We start from the raw sequence: 18,370 nt of genomic DNA, 5'->3' as shown, positions 1-18,370 counted from the left end.
GAAAATTGTAAGCAAAAATTTAAATTAAAAAATTAATAAAATCTAAACTTTTGTAAATAAATAAAGGTTCAATTTAAATAAGATAATATATACAATTAAATATTAAATATTTTACTTGTTAAATAAATACTAAATTAAGTTTTAGAATGTTTTCAACTAAATCTCTATTAAATTTTGTTAGTTTGTTGAGTATTCCAATTTTTATATAGTATTTTTAGTTTATTTTTTGTCGGATACGTAGTTATCTTTCAAAATAACAATCTTGTTTTCTATGATAAAAAAAATACCATGTAGTTAATATTACAACAATATTACTATTAATGTGAAGTGGATGATTTTTATTAAATGATGTTGAATAAAATATATTATAGGTGTTGATATATAATTCATTAGCATAATGGTTTTGTTACCTAACAAGAAATTTATTGGTTAATGTAAGTGATAAACCATAAGCCAACCTAATAATATTGTTAGTGAATATAAAATCTCACCTTAGGTGATAACATGTAAATAATTAAATGCAATATATTTTCAATGTAATATTTTTTTTTTACTTTTCATATTAATCACAATATAATTTTATATTAAACATAAAATGTCACTTTTTTTAATAAGTCAAGAAAGTAAATTCATTATCTAATCAATCTAACAATTAAATGGTTAAAATTTATTTGAATTTTTTTTAAGAAATTTGAGTATTCAATTTCTTTTAAACAGATACTTAATTATAATTACTTAAATTTATGTGAAAGAGTTAAAATAAATAAATAAAAATTTATTTCGAAATTGATGAATCATTCTCTAAACTTTATATAATTATAAATTTAATTTTTGAGAAATTTAAACTTTTATGAAATAATGGGTTTCTTCTGTATTTACTTTAAATCTAATTATCTCTCTTGTCATATCAATCATTAATTAAAAAATATTGAAATTTTAACTTTTCATAATATTTAAGACAAAGCAAAAAAATATTTTTTAAAAAAGAAAAGTTAAAATTTTAGGTTTATGTCATTGTCTCAGCAATGTGTAAATCCTCCTGGCGGGAGTTGAAAATCTTGTACCGCTAATTGAATTATAAAAAAATTTGGACAGTATTTTTTATATTTTATTTTATTGGGTTATAAAAAAAGAAAAAAAAAATCAAGATTTTGCAGAAGTAGATTCGTTGAAATGAAAAATCCCGCCAAGGCTTTGGAAAAGCTCTTTCTCTTCTCTTCCGTACGATTATTTGGATCTCTGTGTTTCAATGGCCAACTTTTCTCCTCAATCACTTTTCTAGGGTTTTGATTCGAATCGCTCTACTTCCACTCAACCTTGCAATCTCCATTGCATTTTTTCTTCCATTTACCGATGCCCATGTTTTGATGAGACACGCCAACGAGTTTTTTTTCTTCATTATTATTGCGCCGTGTTGCTGTAATTCAAATTGAGTTCTGATTCTGCAGGGAATGTGTTGTTTGGTTGCTACTCAAATGAGACCAGGGTAATGATGCTTGGGTTCGCTCTATTTGTTTCCATCTTTGTGGTTCATCATTTATAGTTAGTGGCTAATTAGGTTTTGGAATGTTCACAGTGAAACCAATTCAGTTCGCGTTGATAAAGAGAATAACAGGGACTGGTTGCGGCATGCCAATGCTCATGAGAATTTCTCCTCCCAAGAGAAGTTTTTGAGCTCTAATTTTCTGTTCTCTGTTCCGCCCAAGAAGCCCCGCCACCAAGAACCGAACCCTGAGACTGCCGGGTACACCTTTTACTTCAACAGTCATTCATTCTTGTACTTTGTTATATTGCCAGTTCGTTCAGAGTTTCATGTCCAGAGTTCCTAGACAATAGGATTTATAGGTCTTTCTTGGAATGGCTAGGCATTGGGGCTTCATTAGTTTTTGTGTGTATACAGGGAAATCAATTTCGTTCCCAGGGGTTGCCAAGACATTAATTCTGTCTAAAAATTTCCGTTTACTTCAATCGACTATTATTGCTTTGCTAACACTTCGGTATAACGTGGTAGATGTTGGTTTAAACTTGTTTCAATTTAAAAGTTACCATTTTGGATTATATCTTCTTACTCCACTTTTTTGCTGTTCAGTGCTGAGATCGTTTTTGAATGGATTTTATTTGTTGGTTTCCTTTGTCAACTGTGGCTGTGCTATTTCTGTGGAACTTGATATGCTAGATTAATATATGGATTTCAGCTCAGTTTCAGCTTGCTCTCTAATGCGTCAATTCTCTCAGGTTTGTTTTTCAACGAAGTGAAAATATTCAAGTTTCACAGAGAGTACAATTTGACAAGGTATAGTAGTATAACTGTTATATGAAAGTGAGTAGTTTGCCAATGTAAATGTTCTTATTTGAGACTTCTCCAGTTTGCAATAACTTCTGTTGAAACAATTCCTGACAGGCTTGGGATGCTCTTTCAAGTCTACAAAATTCTAGTAGGAACTATGTACAACCTGGAAAAACTGTCAATGTTAATTGTCAGAGTCATGAGAATACGAGAACAGCACCAATCCATGGAGGCTATCAGAATGACAACCGTATGTGTCCTGATGTCACTGACATTCCAGCTAGCAGAAATACTTCTTGGGGTTTGGATGGTTCATTGAACAATCATAATAAGTACACAGGCCAAATCAACGAGTCTTCTAACTGCATGTCTGGAGATATTGATGATGATAACATACTTGAGGTAATTTAGTATGCATTGATTAATTTAAACGAGTCAAATTCATCTGGGTCTCATTAGGCTTGTAAGTTAGAATTGCCAACAATTTGTTGCAACTTGCTTGATTTTATTGTTTTTGAATGAACTGATATAAAATCAAAGGGCTTACCATAGTTATTAGTTGCAGTCATACATAATTTTGTATCAGTTATTTTAACTTTCAGTCTTTTACTACTAGTTTGCCGATGAATGTATGTTGGTTATTCCAACTTGAAGGTGGTAGTTTGCACAATTCTTTTGTGAAGTGGAGACTGACGAGGATGTTTGGCCATTTTATTCACTCTCTGATTATGTCCTTTTGTCCGTAGTTGGTGTGGCTGCTTTGTTGCCTTTTCTTAAAAATAAACCGTTACCTAGTCAAGTTTATCCTAACTGCTTAGATCCATGTAGATGCTGATTTCTCTCTCTTTTTTCCGTCCTGCTTCTGGTTGCCTTTAAGAACATTGATGTTGACCAAATTGTTGAGAAATACCAATCGACCTGCACTCCTAAGCCGTCAATATCCAAGTTTCCTCCTGTAACACCAAATGCAGATAAAGATGGATTTGCTAGACAGGGGGATGATGTTTTGCCACCAGACCTGTGTTTAGATTGCATCCATGGGTACAAGGTATTTTGATCTTTCCCAAGTTATCCATGTTTATTTGTCAGATTGATCGGCCTAATCCTAAAATTGGTTGCAGCTAGGGCTTTGCCCTGAAGCAGCAATTCATTTGCAGGAATTGAAGGATAATCTAATTGCAATCTCTAATGAACTGCTCGACAATTGTGAAACCCTCAATTCTACACAGATATCAAAGCTTCGCCATGATAGGTGTGCATTTCCCTTGGAATTACATTGTTTGTAACATTTTTTCATCTTTTTTTTTTTAATTTATAGTTGTGTTATGCTAAATTATTATGCATAAAAAAATTACAGCATATTTTTTTAATTGAATAGCATTTGAGTTGAAAATAAAACTTGTCACTAATGCTAGGTCACAGCTGAATAAGCAAATTCAGCAACTAGAAAAATATACTCAATCAAGTAATCTTAACGAGGAAAGGAAAAAGTCACATTTTTCTGCATCCACGGCACCATCCGCATCATATGTGTATGAAACACCTCAGCAAACTGGTGCCTGTAATGGATCCAAGCAATACGATACTCAGGCTTATATGGGTAATGGGACACGTGGTTCAACATTCCAGTCTCTTCCATCTTTTTCTGTAGACAATTATAGCACATCATCAGGCCCGGTGGAGCGGGAAGAGTTCATCCCAAAGATTATTGAAGTTAATTACATTGAAGGTTCTGGAGACAAACGCTGGAGCAGCCACGATTTTCCTTGGACAAAAGAGTTAGAGGTATTTAACTGAATTATTGTCAGTTTCCAGTGAATGTAACTCGTCTTAATAACTTTTTTATTTGTTTACAGGTTAATAATAAAAAGGTATTTGGAAATCATTCCTTTCGCCCCAATCAAAGAGAGGTCATTAATGCCACAATGAGTGGATGTGATGTTTTTGTTCTGATGCCCACTGGTGGTGGAAAGAGTCTGACTTATCAGGTAATACGATCTTTCTAAAGACCTTTTTCGAGTTATGGCCTTTTCCCTATCTCATTTTATTGGTTTTGTTGATATATTTGTCTAGATTTTACCAAAACTGTCATCTTACAATGTCTTGTCTTGCAGTTACCGGCTCTTGTTTGTCATGGTATAACATTAGTAATTTCTCCCCTTGTGTCTCTTATTCAGGATCAAATAATGCACTTACTGCAGGTATTGCTGATTTTGTAACTTGCTTCCTCTTTCTGCCCTGTGTTTTTCTGATTGATAGATAGATGTTTATTTGCTCCTGTTGGCTTGGCTTACAGGCAAATATACCAGCTGCTTACTTAAGTGCCAATATGGAATGGACTGAACAGCAGGAGATCCTCCGAGAACTTAATTCTGATTACTGTAAATACAAGTTATTATATGTGACACCTGAAAAGGTTGTCAAGTGAGTGCCATCATTGATAGCTGCTCTATTCTATGAAACATTTTAACTTAAGAGTCATATTCTTCATTTTTTTTCATGATGCTATTGTTTTTACTTTTACTGCAGAAGTGATAATCTTTTGCGACACTTAGAGAATTTACATTTTCGTGAGCTGCTTGCAAGGATTGTAATTGATGAGGCTCACTGTGTGAGCCAATGGGGGCATGATTTTAGACCAGATTATCAGGTTGGAGCTTTTGTGCCCTTCAAATTGATGCAAATCTATGATAATGTATTGTTTAAATTTTAATTGTCACTCTTGATTTCACCAGGGACTTGGTATATTGAAACAGAAATTTCCAAATACTCCAGTTTTAGCTTTAACAGCTACAGCAACTGCTAGCGTAAAAGAAGATGTCGTGCAAGCACTTGGTCTTGTTAACTGCATTGTTTTTCGGCAAAGTTTTAATCGCCCAAACTTATGGTGTGTTAAATGAAGAATTGACTTCTTGCTAAACCTTCAATGGATGAATCATGTTCATTTTTAACATTGCAGGTATTCTGTTGTCCCCAAGACCAAAAAGTGTTTGGAAGACATTGACAAATTCATTAGAGAGAATCATTTTGATGAATGTGGCATTATCTATTGTCTTTCACGAATGGATTGTGAAAAGGTCGCTAGCAATTTGCAGGTTAGTTCTTATTATTTCATATTTGTATATTGGACTTAAAAGCGTAATATGTTGAATTGGCTGTGATTTTTTGGCTTGCTCTAGCTTTTCTTTCATTTTTCATCATGGTTCATGTTTTTTTGTTTTGTTTCACTGTTTCTGCATGAAAATGTGGGTATCTGAAAAGCATCAGTGCAATCTGGTGACCTTCCTGAACGTAGAGCCCAGTTTTAACAAGCTGATTCATTTTTTTAATTGAAAAATAAATAAATGTGGAAGCTAATATCAATTCGTTCAGCTTGTGAATACATTATCTAGTTATATTCATTGTTCAGGAATTTGGACATAAATGTGCATTTTATCATGGTACCATGGATCCTGCTCAACGTGCCTTTGTTCAAAAACAGTGGAGCAAAGATGAAATCAATATAATTTGTGCTACAGTAGCATTTGGAATGGGTATATTTACTTCCTTGCTACTGCCTATTGCATTAATTAATTGTATGAGATCATATTTTATACTTGTTATTTCAGGTATTAATAAACCCGATGTCCGCTTTGTAATTCACCATTCTCTCCCAAAATCTATTGAAGGCTATCATCAGGTACTGGCAGAATATCAAATATGTTAGGTATATAGGTTTTGCTTCTGTTGGCTTACGTGCATGCTTCTTATTTTCCTCTCAGGAATGTGGCCGAGCTGGTAGAGATGGTCAACGTTCGTCCTGTGTATTATATTATAATTATAGTGATTATGTTAGTATCGATCTCAACCCTCTTACTTGTATTTTAATATGTTTATTGAACCTAAGTTAGCATTCATATTAGTGGAAATCAAATGAAACGAGTGATGACTGAGATCCCATCTCCTTACTCAACTTCCTTTATTGCTTATGTATAATTGCATCTCATATTTACAGATACGAGTCAAGCATATGATAAGTCAAGGATCAATAGAGCAAAGTCCCATGGCATCTGGATACAATCGTTCAAATATGATAAATCCTGGAAGCATACTAGAAACAAACACTGAAAACCTTATGCGAATGGTAAATTTAAAAAAATTGAGATTCTAATTATAGTTATTATTATTATTATATCACTAAATATTTGTCTTGAACTGCCTCAGGTTAGTTATTGTGAAAATGATGTCGACTGTCGGCGCCTTCTGCAGCTTGTTCATTTTGGGGAGAAGTTTAATTCTTCAACTTGTCACAAAACGTGTGATAATTGCTTGAAGATCACAAATTTCATTGAGAAGGATGTCACAGAGATAGCAAAGCAATTGGTTCGGAAACATTTTCTATCAGCATACTCTTTAATCCCTCCATTTATTGAAGTTCTATTAGAGTGTAATATTTGAGTCCTCTCGTTCGCAGTTTCAGTTACTTTTTTGTTGTCTTATGCTTAGGTTGAACTTGTTAAGCTAACCGGACAGAGGTTCTCATCATCTCATATATTAGAAGTCTATCGTGGTTCCTTTAGCCAAATGGTATGCCATAAGCATTTAATTTGTTTTCTTTTTCATTCTTTGCAATATATTATCGTTCTTGATAGTGTACTTCTAATGTCAAACAAAGGTCAAGAAAAATCGCCATGAGACAGTGAGCCTTCATGGTGCTGGAAAGCATCTAGCTAAGGGTGAGGCTTCCCGAATATTGCATCATCTTGTTGTTGAGGATATTCTTGTGGAAGAAGTAAAGAAAAGTGATTATTATGGATCGGTATCGTCAATATTGAAGGTATCAGTGCTCATGTTATATACTGCAATTTTACCGAGTTTAACATTTGCTCATTGTGCTTCCAATGTTAGTTTACATAATTAGCTTCTATGACTGTAAGTTTTCTAAAGCATTAAAAAATGTCAGGTAAATGAGCTCAAGGTCTGTAATCTGTTTGCTGGGCACAGAATTATATTGAGGTTTGTCAATCTCATTCTGTTTCTTGCTTAATTTTGTTGAATTAGAAAGCTAATTCTTACCGTGGTTGAACATCTTTCCGTGAAAGTTCCTTTTTCTTTGTATGTGAGGGCTTTGATAAATATGAGATCGATTTGACTTGAATCTTTGTCTAAGCTTTCTAGGGCTTCAAGTTCACAATACACGCGTGTTTTTCTCTGTTCATATTCTACTCATGGAATTTTTCAACTACTGTAGATTTCCATCGTCTGTAAAGGCATTAAAACCAGGGAAATCTGATGCAACTCCAGCCAAGGGTTCTTTGACATCTGGGAAGCCGAATGTTATTCCAACTAACGCTCCTCAGCCTCAAACTGAAGTGGATTTGGTATGAAATGGGTTATCTTTCAGTTTGTTTGTTGCAATTTCTATCTGTTCTTGAATTATATTTAAAGACAAATCTGCTTCAGAATCTTTCAGCCAAGTTATACACTGCTCTGCGTATGTTGAGGACAACTCTTGTTAAAGAAGCTGGAGATAGTGTTTTTGCTTACCACATATTTGGGTAATTTATTAGACATTTTCTTTTTGTAATACAAGTAACAGTGTCTCCATTTTGGATTCAGTTACTCTATAGGGTATAGCATTATAACGAATGCAATTGAAAATTAAAATTTGCCTAATAAATCCATTTCTGCTTTATTACATGATATGACGTATGTGTTATATACTACTCGTGATAAAGGCATCTGATAAGCTGTTGTTTCTATTTAGTAATGCCACGTTGCAGCAGATGAGCAAGAGAGTGCCGAGAACGAAAGAAGAACTCCTTGATATCAATGGCATTGGCAAGTAAGTTTGTTCTGAGAATAGTGGTCTCCTTGTTGGTGAATAGGCATTAATTAATTTTGGTTTAACACAGGGCAAAGGTAAGCAAGTATGGGGATGAGATACTGGAAACCATTGAGAATACCATAAATGAATATTACAAATTGGACAAAGCCAGTAGCGGCAGCAAAGGTAGTGCAGATTCTGCTAAAAGGAGACGAGAGTCAAATGGAGATCCATATGCAAATGCTGAGGACGATGACGCCCTCACCAATAGTACAGGTCGTTCTAAGAAAAGGACTATAAAGAGACAAAATAAAAAAGCTGTGATATATGATTCTGCAGAGGAAGATTATTTTTCTGGATGCCATGATGAAGACCTAGACTTTGACCTCATAGAAATTGATGCATTAGATCAGGTGACTTGTAAAAATGCTTCTGGGAGAGTACTACCTCAATGGACAACATCTTGAAATGATATACAATATTATTATTGTCATGTCCCTTCGCACTATGTATATCAAGCTTGCAGTAATTTATGGTTTCCATCGTACGAGTGGAAGATAACTATTATACGCAAATCAACAAGGAAAACTCTGTATTACTTGTATTTCGATAACCACCATCATAGTTGTCTAGAGTAACTTGTGCTGGTGAAGAGGTGCAGATTTAATTTAGTGAAATCTATGGATAACTTCCGCACTTTTACTTGGAAAATGTGGCATCTTTAATTGGTAAAGGCTTTTTGAATGATACATCCTATAAAATTCTAAATTCCGCCTAACTTACTTTAGATAACTCGCATAGTCAAATTGCAAAATTAGTAAAGTAAGCATCTGAAAATTCAGATTTTGATGGCATTACTTGCAGGGAATATTTAAAATTAGTGACAGTAACTGAGAAGATATATATAATAAGTTGAAATTCCAATCATATATTAGCAATTTAATGTTAAAAGATTGAGATAGACACATATGTACATTTCTGTCTGTTACATGAAAAGAATTCTACTACAAACAATGTCACTTCTCTACATACCTAAGATAAGATACACAGCTTACAACTTTACACACTCCTATGTACAAACGTGTGTAATTATTATTAATAAGAATGTACTAACCCAATATATCACATGTTATCGGCCAAATGTTTATACCATGGCCCATGAACACCAACTGAAATAGTGGATGCTACAATCAAAACAGCAGCAGCTTCCACTACCTTGTCAGTCAGAAAAGCAGACCCCACTTTGGTGAGAGCCATTTCTGCCAATTTCCTCCCACGTGCCCCACTTCCCCCAAGCACAACTCCACGCAAAGCTGAGTAGACAGCATTAGACACCTTCTCAAAAACAGCATCCCCAGCTTGTAGGCTCTTTCCTACCATCCTAGCAGCAACCAATTTTCTCGACTCAGCTTTACCTGCTTCTTCACCCTCAATTTTCGGCAAATTGCAGATTACTTCTACTATATCGTTTATATCAGCATCTTCAACGCGGTCTAGGAGATCCAACAGTTCTGCACCACACTTAGACACTAAGTTTTCCATATCTGCATGCCTAGCAACTGTCTTTTCACTCACCACAATCTGTCTGCGAATAAGAATGCTGCCATTCCCAAAATATAGATAATATTAGTCAAATATATGCACAAGGTGAATAACGATTAATATAACACCAGCATAAATTTTACAGTTAAGAGAGTGTGAAGACATCTCAGAACAAATATGTTTTACCTTGTAGAAATCACAATAATCTTCTGAATTTGAGCCTGAACAGACCTCAGCCTTGAGAAGTTAAGAGATAAAGTTTCTGGTAGATCATCTTGAGTCAAACCAGATATTCCACTTACTAATTTTAACAAGCCAAGTCTCACAACCAGATCGACAGGTTCTCCTTTGCATTCTGGCTGTTGACCACCTGATCAAATAACATTCAAGTTGGTATCAAAATAAGTGTTTTCTTCAAGTAGAAAGTATACATCTTTAAAGCCAATTGAAGAATAGAAAATCAAAGTTTTTCAATGTAGAACCTTTAGCATTGGCACCATCAAGTGAAAGGGCCATCGGACTGCCAGTTGTTTTGAGTAAAATATTCCCCCCAGTTCTGAGAGTAGTTGAAGGAAGCAATTCTTGGGATGAATTAGAGGCCAATGCTGCCGAGGATCTCACGTATTCTTCCCATTCCTGTTCTTTGCAATTCCAAACAGATGAAATCCATCTCAGTGTGGAAGGAATAGAGGTACTGGCATCAGAAGGAGATCCATATTTGTTAGCAAAGGCATTCCTGAGGTAGTCCAGACCAGCAGACCCCTTCACCGAAGACTCCATTAACCTTATTCGTGCTTTGCTTATCTCTTTCTTAAGAATCTGTCACAACAATTAATCATGTCACAAATTATAAAACCAACGCAAGACATTAACAGGCTAGAAAATGTCTTACGAATATCTTCAAAATAAATTCCACACTGCAGGATCCAAACTCGGTGTGTTCAAAGGAAAAATGTACCCTAAAAATATGGTTTCAAGCTAACAGAAGATCACAATAATCAAGAACAACGCACAAACAAAGTAACATTGATAGAAAGATTGTGCCTATCTATGGCTAACAAATTGCAACCCATCTCAAGCTATTCAATGCATTGCAGCTACAATTGAAACCAGTATTCAAGTGATTTCAGAGAATATATTACATTAGAAGCATCCAAAATTCCTAATTAATAAAGAAAAAGGAAAAACATGAATGCATTGATCGAGCAAAATTTAATTACTTAACAAAGCAGTGGTACTGAATGCTTTCAGAAAAGCATCTATAATTCATAATTACCGAGCAGAAGAAAAAATTACATATTGACCAAGTAAATTTCAGTTATAAAATTAAGCAAAGTGGGCGAATAAAAGGCTAAGCAAACAGACCTGAATCTGCTGGAAGACAAATTGCAAGCCCTTCACCAAGGCTACAACACATGAGTTGTTTGAACCATCCCTTGATTGACAAATTTCACCCAATTCATGAAATAGTTTCTTGTGTGTAGCTTTCATCATCTCCTCATTGGCTGGAGCTGAGAGCTTCTGCAAACTCGTGAGTGAAAACTCAAGAATTCTCCCAAGATAATCAACATCCAGGTTACCTGATTTCAGCACCTTCATGTATGCAGAAAATGTCAGAAAAGGAGAAAATATTATCAGGTATACGCCAATCATGCATGTAATAGCCATCACAGGCTGCAAAAAGAGAATATATACCTGAGAAAGAATTTCTAAATCAATGGCAGAAAAAACATCCTCCTTCCAGCTTTTTGGAGCCATTTCACAAATTTCATCCCTAACCTCTCCCATGAGTTGCACTATCCGGTCATAATTGGGCTGGTCCCCCTTAACAGATTCCATGATACCATCCCAAAAGGCCTTCTCCATTGCCTGTTTTATTTTCCCCTGGAAGATAAAAGAAAAAATTATATGGGCGAATCAGACTGTAGTTGGTGGGATAATATGAGCAGATCAACATCAAAGGCCTTAGGAAGAGCCTCAAAATATAGCTTCATCCAAAATCAGCCATTAATTCAAAGGTCACATTTATACAAACATGTACTGACCTCAATGCTGTTTTGAGTGTGATCAGGGACATCAAGACCATCAGTAACACTATACTTGTGATCGTGCAGAAATTCATTTACGATAACCTCATTATCTGCCCGTAGCTTTTCAGATGGAGGGTACAGCTTACTATCTGAACGGGTTATGGGAGCAGAGAAGCTAGACTCTCCAGGAGAAGTATTTGTCTCCTTATTAAAGAGGGAGCGAACAACTCGGCTTGTCCTATGATTACTACTCTCATCTGGAATACTTTTTTCACTTGATGGAGTTGGCCTTGCAGTTCTATGATTACTACCCTCTTCTGGAATACTTCTTTCACTTAATGGAGTTGGGCTTGCAGTCACAGATGAAATCATTGGAGACCTCACAGGAGTTCCGTCATCCTTCACTCCAAAGTATCTAGATCTTGTTTCAGAGAGTGCAAACTCCATTCGCTGAATACCAGCATCTCCACTAAGGTGCTGCACCTTTTCTCTCAAAAGTTTTTGATCTTCAGAGACCTGCATTAATTGCAGAAAGAAAGATAAGGTCATGCATTGCTGCAACGATAAGAAAGCAGTCAAGGAAATAAAAAACTATGGTTTCAATATAGTCAATGAACATCAGGAAACATTGTTTGAAAAGGGGTAAGCAAATGAAAAATTGTACTCAATAAGAACCAAAATGTCTATCTGTCTATCTTACAGTCTTCAATATACAACAGTTGGTTTTCAAAATCATTAATGTTCCGATAAAAAAATGTTCATCAACAGCATATATAATTCACAAAGAAACTAAACTATTGATGTGGAACATTACCTGACGCTGAATAGCTTTCATATCATGACTAAGCTTATCAGCAACAGTTCCTTCTGGAGTTAACTTGCAAGTTTGAATCATAGAAGCTTCAAGCTGGCAAGCTGCTCTTACCAAATCCTCCTCCAGTGATCGAGCATCCTTAACCTTCCATACCACGAAACAATTCAAGTATGAGCACCAAGCTTTATCAAAAGCAGCAAGCTGAGATCTGAAGGTACAGCGCTTCATAGCTGCTGAGACAGACTCTTCGTCAGAATTCTGTACTGGTCCATCTAATACAATCCTTATCAACAACTCAAACATTTGGACAAACTCTTCTGCAGCTTTGGCTAGAGCAATCTCACGTTCTCCCATTCCACTGAAAACTGCATCTGGATGACCCAATATCATATAAGCACAAAGAACAATTCTCACAGGATACCTGGACGACCTAGCCAAGCTATTGTTTGACTCTCTGCCTGAGTCTACTTTCATTGCCCCTCTGCTTCTAACAGGTCTCCTGGGAGTAGCCCTTTTCTTGGGGGAAGCAACTCGTTTAAGAAGGTGATCAATGTCGTCCAAGCTATACAAATTATTGGCAGGAGCAACTGCTGTAGACACTTTGAGACGGCTCTCAAATCGGTCCAGCAAAGTTTTCACAGCCTGAAGGGTAGAAGCTGATTCAATCCGAACAGCAAGCTGTTCAAATGGCATTGACTTAACAGATTTCTCATTAATGCCCAGCACATCATATGCTTTTGTCAAGGTCAACGTTGTTCTCTTTTGCCTCAGGAACCGCCTCCAGCACCTTAAATAAGAAAATAAAGTTAGGAGACCTTTTCCCTATATCAATAGCTAGCAAAAAGTAACTCAAATACATCCTTTACGGCCTCATCCTGATGGAGGAATAAAATTTCAAACACTAAATTCATCCTACATTAAATTTATAGCTTAGTTCAAATCTCCTCCAATCCAAAATGATAACTGTGTAGACAGTGATAAGATTCCAAATATCCACGTCAGAGAGTGAAATTATTAAAGCTTTGTACATGACCAAACATAGATATATAAATATTTAAATGCAAATAAACCTTGCTAGTTTTCTGGAAAGATATTCTGCTTGCTTTGACATTCTATTCCGATTCTCATGGGCATAGCCACGCAGTCTTCCCCTCTGCCTGAGATATTCAGCTCTTTGTCTTCTTGCCTAACCAATATAATTTCAGAGACTTAATAACAAGCGCATTGAGGACCACAACAAATCAACCATCCCCTTACTCTGAAAAGAAAAAGAAAAAGAAAAAGAAGAGGAGCTTCAAGTGAACACCGTACCCTTTGCAATCGATCTTCCAACTCATCCTTCTTTTTCCTCCTCTCAATCTCACGCTGGTGAGATACAGACTTTGCCACATGTATCACCTGCGAGACTCGGGCCTGTGCCCTCTTTTTCTCGGCTTCTAGCAATCCAAGTCGTTTCATTTCAGCAGCAGCTCGCTTTTGGTGAATTGCAGCACGTACACACTCTTTATATTTGCTTTCTCGAGCCATCCTTCTCATCAATGTTTGAGATGACCTTTCTCTAAGAGAAGCCCTTCTTTGCCTAAGAGCCTTGAGGATAAGCATCCGATTAGCCTCTGCCTGCTGAACACGTGACTCAACTTTTGTTCCAAGCTTTACACGTTCATTCTCGTAGCGCATTTCAACTCCATTTTTTGCTGCTTGACGCAATTCATCCAGTCTTGCTAAACGCATTTGGGCCTTAGTCAAGATGCTCAACCTGAGTAAATAATATACAAAAAATAAAGGATGTCAAATAATTTCAAAATAAATCATTAGGGGGCAGTTGATAAGATCATGTTAAATAGTAAAAGGTGGAAGCAAAGTTTCAGAGTTAAGAAATAAACTTGTAGCTATCAATGGAATGACTACAGCATACGAATTGGATGTTAGATGAAATTATACTAAATATTTAACTTTTTCTGAACTTAAGGAAATATTTTCTAATTAGATTCGCGATTACCAATCAAGATGAAACAGAAAAAATATCAGAATGAAAGATCACAAAATTTAACTGCATAATAATCAAATTTATAAATTATATGAAGTTCCCCGGTAGAAAGATGTAACACAAATAATACAGACTTGATAAACAAATGAAGTAATTAATCTATTCAAATAAGTGAAGTTTATTAAAAACAGAAAAGCAATTCCAACAAGGACACGACACCAATATTACCATTTTATGATTGGAATCCGGTCCATTTATCTAAGGTTATTTTCTCAGAAACAAGTCTTCGTATATATATCAAATATTTTTATGATAAATGAATGAGTTTTTCGAGAAAATAAAAAACAAAAAGGTATTTACAAGTGTGAATCACTCCCAATGTTGCTTTTAATGGCTGATGAATGATCAAGAAGGTATTTTTTTTAAGCAAAGTGGTTTTACTGCATGAAACAACAAAAACACCCCGGCCGTTGGCAACAAAAACAAACACTTATATAACACGAGCCCATAATAAATACATGTTTACAAGACAAACTTGCGAAAAACTCACCTCTTCTGTTCAGCAGCCTGCAGTTTTGCTTCTAGTCTCTGACCAGGATCATCTTCCTGGGATGAAGATCTTGAGGGGCTTCTTGGCTTTGCACGTGCCTTACTTGAGAGTTTCTCATAGTATTTCTACAACCAAGAGAAGTTCGATAAATAGAGAGAAACTCACACACAAGACAAATGATCTTAAACTAAAAATATTGAAACTCTGGTCAGAGGCAAGAAAAACAGAATAAGAACAGTTAGACAAATAATAAGGAGAGAACAAGAAAAGGAGAATAGGAGGTCAGGGAAGAAACTGTAATTATATTTGGTTTCCCCAAGTGTGAATAAAACACGTATGGGCACTAGATCATTACTCACGAATGAAAATACCATAATATGTTGCATATACTAAAGCATAATTAGGATTCCAATTCATACTAATGACAAGAATTAATAGCTAACAACCCATACCTAGTACTAACCAAAACGAAAGTTATCAGAAAAAAGAGACCCTTTTGAAATTTGAAAAAAAAAGTACCACCATCAAATGAGTGCGAATCAAAATTCGAATAGAAAAGAAGAAGCCTCAAGTATCCTACCTAACACAGAAACAACCTTGAAGATAAAGCAAGAAAACGAAGAAATTTTTTCTACAACAATTAACCAACAGAGCAGTAACAAACCAACCATTTAACTCTTTCCACAATCGATGAATCGAGTAAATAAATAAGCGTTTATACAAAAACCCAAAATAAAAGTCTTAAATGAGATTAATCTCTACTCACTCACGTTACAAACTAATTAAATTATTAAAATAATAAATAATAATTAGTAACTAATTACACGTGGATAAAATAAGCAAGGAGCAAAAAATAAAATAAACCATCAAACAAAAAAGTGAAAACCATTTCTAAATTCAATTTCAAGACCCTAAGCTTTCTCACCAACCAAACCAACACACTGTTTCGGAAGGGAAAAATATATAGTAAGGGCACCTGTCTGCGAAGATCAGCATCGCGGAGCTTCGCTTCGATTTCCTCCACCGTGCTCGGAGACTTACACTCCGAGCCACGAAGCCGTCGCCGGAGCCTCTTCGGCAACGTCGTCGGCGACGAGAACGATTCCTCATCGCCGACCGGAATTTCCATCGCAATTCCGCCGCCGCTTCTTCCATCCGACAACTCCACTCCGGCCGCCATCCTTCAACGACACCACAACGCAGCAGCAACCAATCTCTCCGTACCAGCGCGACGGCGATGAAATTTCAACGACGTCGTACCGTACGAACCACGCAGCACGCAACAGAATCGCAACCACGAAAACAATAATATTAATAATAATTACAAAAATAATTCTAATCAATGATCAGTGATGTGATCGGTTGTATATACAATCAACGAAGGGAAACGGAAAAGTGAATTTCGAAACGATTCAAAAGAGAACCGCCCCCAACGAGTGGACTCAGCTGCGTGAGCTTCGTTTTATTTCTTTTAGTTTCTTAGAGAGATAAAGTGTGTGTGTTTTAGAGAGAGAGAGAGAGAGTTCCTCAGAAATGGCATTGCGAAGCGCGTGTTTGGGTTTATAATGGAATGGGTTTATTTGGCGTGTTCTCGTTTAACACTTAATCCAAGAGGATTAAGAAGGGTATTAGCCACGTCACCATGCCCATCGCAACGGCACTCTCTTTCTCTGTTTCCTTTTTACATTAATGCCCCCGGCCCTACCTTCTTTGACCACATTACCCCTCCTGCCCCATCTCTATCTATTACCTTATCGATTTGACATTTTTTTTTCATTTTTTCTTTTTACTTAAAATCGCATTTACTTTTACTCCAACTTTTGATTTTATTATAAAAAATATAGTTTGACACACATACAAAATTTTACAATTATTTGATTTCTTTTTAAAATATAAAAATTTATTCTTTTATGATCATTTTATCGAGATTTTGTATTACCTATCGGATTAATGGACTGGATAAACAAATAATTAATAACTTTTGGTTTGTTAAGATAGTCGTTGAGGTAATAATAAAATATTAACTATTTGTTATAACAGGTCAGGTTTAAAGTAAATTCATTTTAATATATATAAATATATGTTTGCAGGAAGATAAGGTAAGTACTTATTTTCTATTAAATATTAGGCTTAAATGCTTAATTCATTCCCATGTTAAGAGGTGAATTTCTGTTTAGTACTCGGTTTTAAAAATAAAGACATTGGGTCCCTGTATTATGAAAAGTATATGAATAAGCTCCATAAAGAAAGAACAAGTTCAACAATCATCAAAGAAAAAGCTGGACAAGAGAGAGATAAAAAGCTGGACAACAGAAGAGATAAGAGAAAAAGTACGGTCACATCAGCATGGACTTAACGTCGTTGCTTCAACTTAACGGATAGGATCTTATTCATACACTTTTCACAACATAGGGACTCAATGTCTTCATTTTTAAAACTAAATACTAAATAGAAATTCACATCTTAACATGAGAACGAAATAAACATTTAAGTCTAAATATTATTACACAAAGTCACTTACTTGAATGTCAGAATGTCTTTGATCGATACCCTCCCACCCAGCTTAGACAAAGAGGAGAGGGACCGAACAACTACAATTTAGATAAAAGAGGATCATCAGGAGACCCGTTCGGTCTACGGACACTTTTTGAATGCTTTGAATGAGTTTAATTTAGAGTCATGTCGTTTAATAAGGTGAGATATTGTTTTTTATTTAAATATGTAGGTATCTCTGTAAAGCTTAAAAAATACACCAAATTCTAATGTAATCGGGTATGTAAGTATTTGTAAACTGAATTATTTTACATTCTTGTCTCTTTTATTTCTGTCTTTTCTTTTTTATGTCTTGTTTTTAATAATATCTTATATTGTGAGTCGTATATAAATGTAAAAATGTGTGATTTTATCATTTTTCTTTTGATTAAAAGTGGCAGTTGTATTTCCTTTTCTTTGTTTCACATTTTTTTAATTAGTAAACTCAAATAAGATAAACTAATACTTGCTTTTCACATTGGGTGTGCTAGAAGGCAAAGTTGGACACGGTTTTAGTATAAAGTTGACACAAAGGCTTCAATTCAAGCAAATGATTGAATCCAACTTCAGTTTCATGGCTAGCTTTGCGCAAACTAGCAACTCAGAAATTGACCAAATCAATATCCATTATCGAAAGCAATGGACTTAACAGCACCAACCCATGTGACCATCTCGCCTAATAATTCAAACAAACTTTTACAAAGAGGACGGTTTTGGTAATTTTTTTTCTTGAAAATAAATTACGTTCTTTTTCATTGAATAATTAACTTAATTTTAAAAAAATATATATATAAAAGACAAAGTAAAAGTTAAATAAAATTA

General features: G+C 35.3%; 2 protein-coding genes across 3 annotated transcripts; one reads left to right on the top strand and one right to left on the bottom strand.

Annotated features, from left to right (window-relative positions):
- Nucleotides 1-1,135: 1,135 nt before the first annotated feature.
- Nucleotides 1,136-8,586, top strand: LOC108340910 (ATP-dependent DNA helicase Q-like 4A). 2 transcript variants are annotated; one of them, XM_052879663.1, is made up of 26 exons: nt 1,137-1,283; nt 1,449-1,486; nt 1,577-1,744; nt 2,236-2,293; nt 2,402-2,689; nt 3,165-3,335; nt 3,409-3,539; nt 3,703-4,072; nt 4,144-4,275; nt 4,402-4,488; nt 4,584-4,711; nt 4,817-4,937; nt 5,023-5,174; nt 5,247-5,382; nt 5,697-5,820; nt 5,896-5,966; nt 6,049-6,117; nt 6,282-6,410; nt 6,491-6,649; nt 6,773-6,853; nt 6,942-7,103; nt 7,230-7,282; nt 7,518-7,647; nt 7,730-7,824; nt 8,034-8,111; nt 8,182-8,586. In XM_052879663.1, the coding sequence occupies exons 2-26, from the start codon at nt 1,452-1,454 to the stop codon at nt 8,558-8,560; spliced, it is 3,507 nt and encodes a 1,168-aa protein (XP_052735623.1). In that variant the 5' UTR covers nt 1,137-1,283; nt 1,449-1,451; the 3' UTR covers nt 8,561-8,586. The 2 variants fall into 2 exon arrangements, 1 of the variants encoding a protein (XP_052735623.1); XR_008250158.1 differs by lacking the exon at nt 8,182-8,586 and having other exon boundaries at nt 1,136-1,486; nt 7,740-7,824; nt 8,034-8,112.
- Nucleotides 8,587-8,998: 412 nt separating this feature from the next.
- Nucleotides 8,999-16,552, bottom strand: LOC108342961 (uncharacterized). Its single transcript, XM_017580910.2, has 11 exons — nt 15,993-16,552; nt 15,017-15,141; nt 13,791-14,235; nt 13,550-13,665; nt 12,480-13,266; nt 11,681-12,181; nt 11,331-11,519; nt 11,001-11,228; nt 10,118-10,454; nt 9,822-10,005; nt 8,999-9,693 (listed from the first exon to the last, which is right to left on the bottom strand). Exons 1-11 carry the CDS (start codon nt 16,194-16,196, stop codon nt 9,216-9,218), a joined length of 3,594 nt encoding a protein of 1,197 aa, XP_017436399.1. The 5' UTR covers nt 16,197-16,552; the 3' UTR covers nt 8,999-9,215.
- Nucleotides 16,553-18,370: the final 1,818 nt, after the last annotated feature.

This window comes from Vigna angularis, chromosome 6, assembly GCF_016808095.1.
Source record: "Vigna angularis cultivar LongXiaoDou No.4 chromosome 6, ASM1680809v1, whole genome shotgun sequence".
NCBI classification, from domain to species: domain Eukaryota; kingdom Viridiplantae; phylum Streptophyta; class Magnoliopsida; order Fabales; family Fabaceae; genus Vigna; species Vigna angularis.
This window is presented reverse-complemented; position numbering and strand designations above follow the sequence as displayed.

Bases quoted from the DNA above. Each gene is read 5' to 3' on its own strand.
- LOC108340910 (XM_052879663.1), top strand. From the start codon at position 1,452: ATGTGTTGTTTGGTTGCTACTCAAATGAGACCAGG. The intron at 4,276-4,401 runs GTAATACGATCT...CTTGTCTTGCAG, and splicing joins GAAAGAGTCTGACTTATCAG to TTACCGGCTCTTGTTTGTCA. The intron at 6,411-6,490 runs GTAAATTTAAAA...GAACTGCCTCAG, and splicing joins CTGAAAACCTTATGCGAATG to GTTAGTTATTGTGAAAATGA.
- LOC108342961 (XM_017580910.2), bottom strand. From the start codon at position 16,196: ATGGCGGCCGGAGTGGAGTTGTCGGATGGAAGAAGCGGCGGCGGAATT. The intron at 15,142-15,992 runs GTGCCCTTACTA...TCTTGGTTGTAG, and splicing joins ATGCTGATCTTCGCAGACAG to AAATACTATGAGAAACTCTC. The intron at 13,267-13,549 runs GTTTATTTGCAT...TTCTTATTTAAG, and splicing joins CTTTCCAGAAAACTAGCAAG to GTGCTGGAGGCGGTTCCTGA.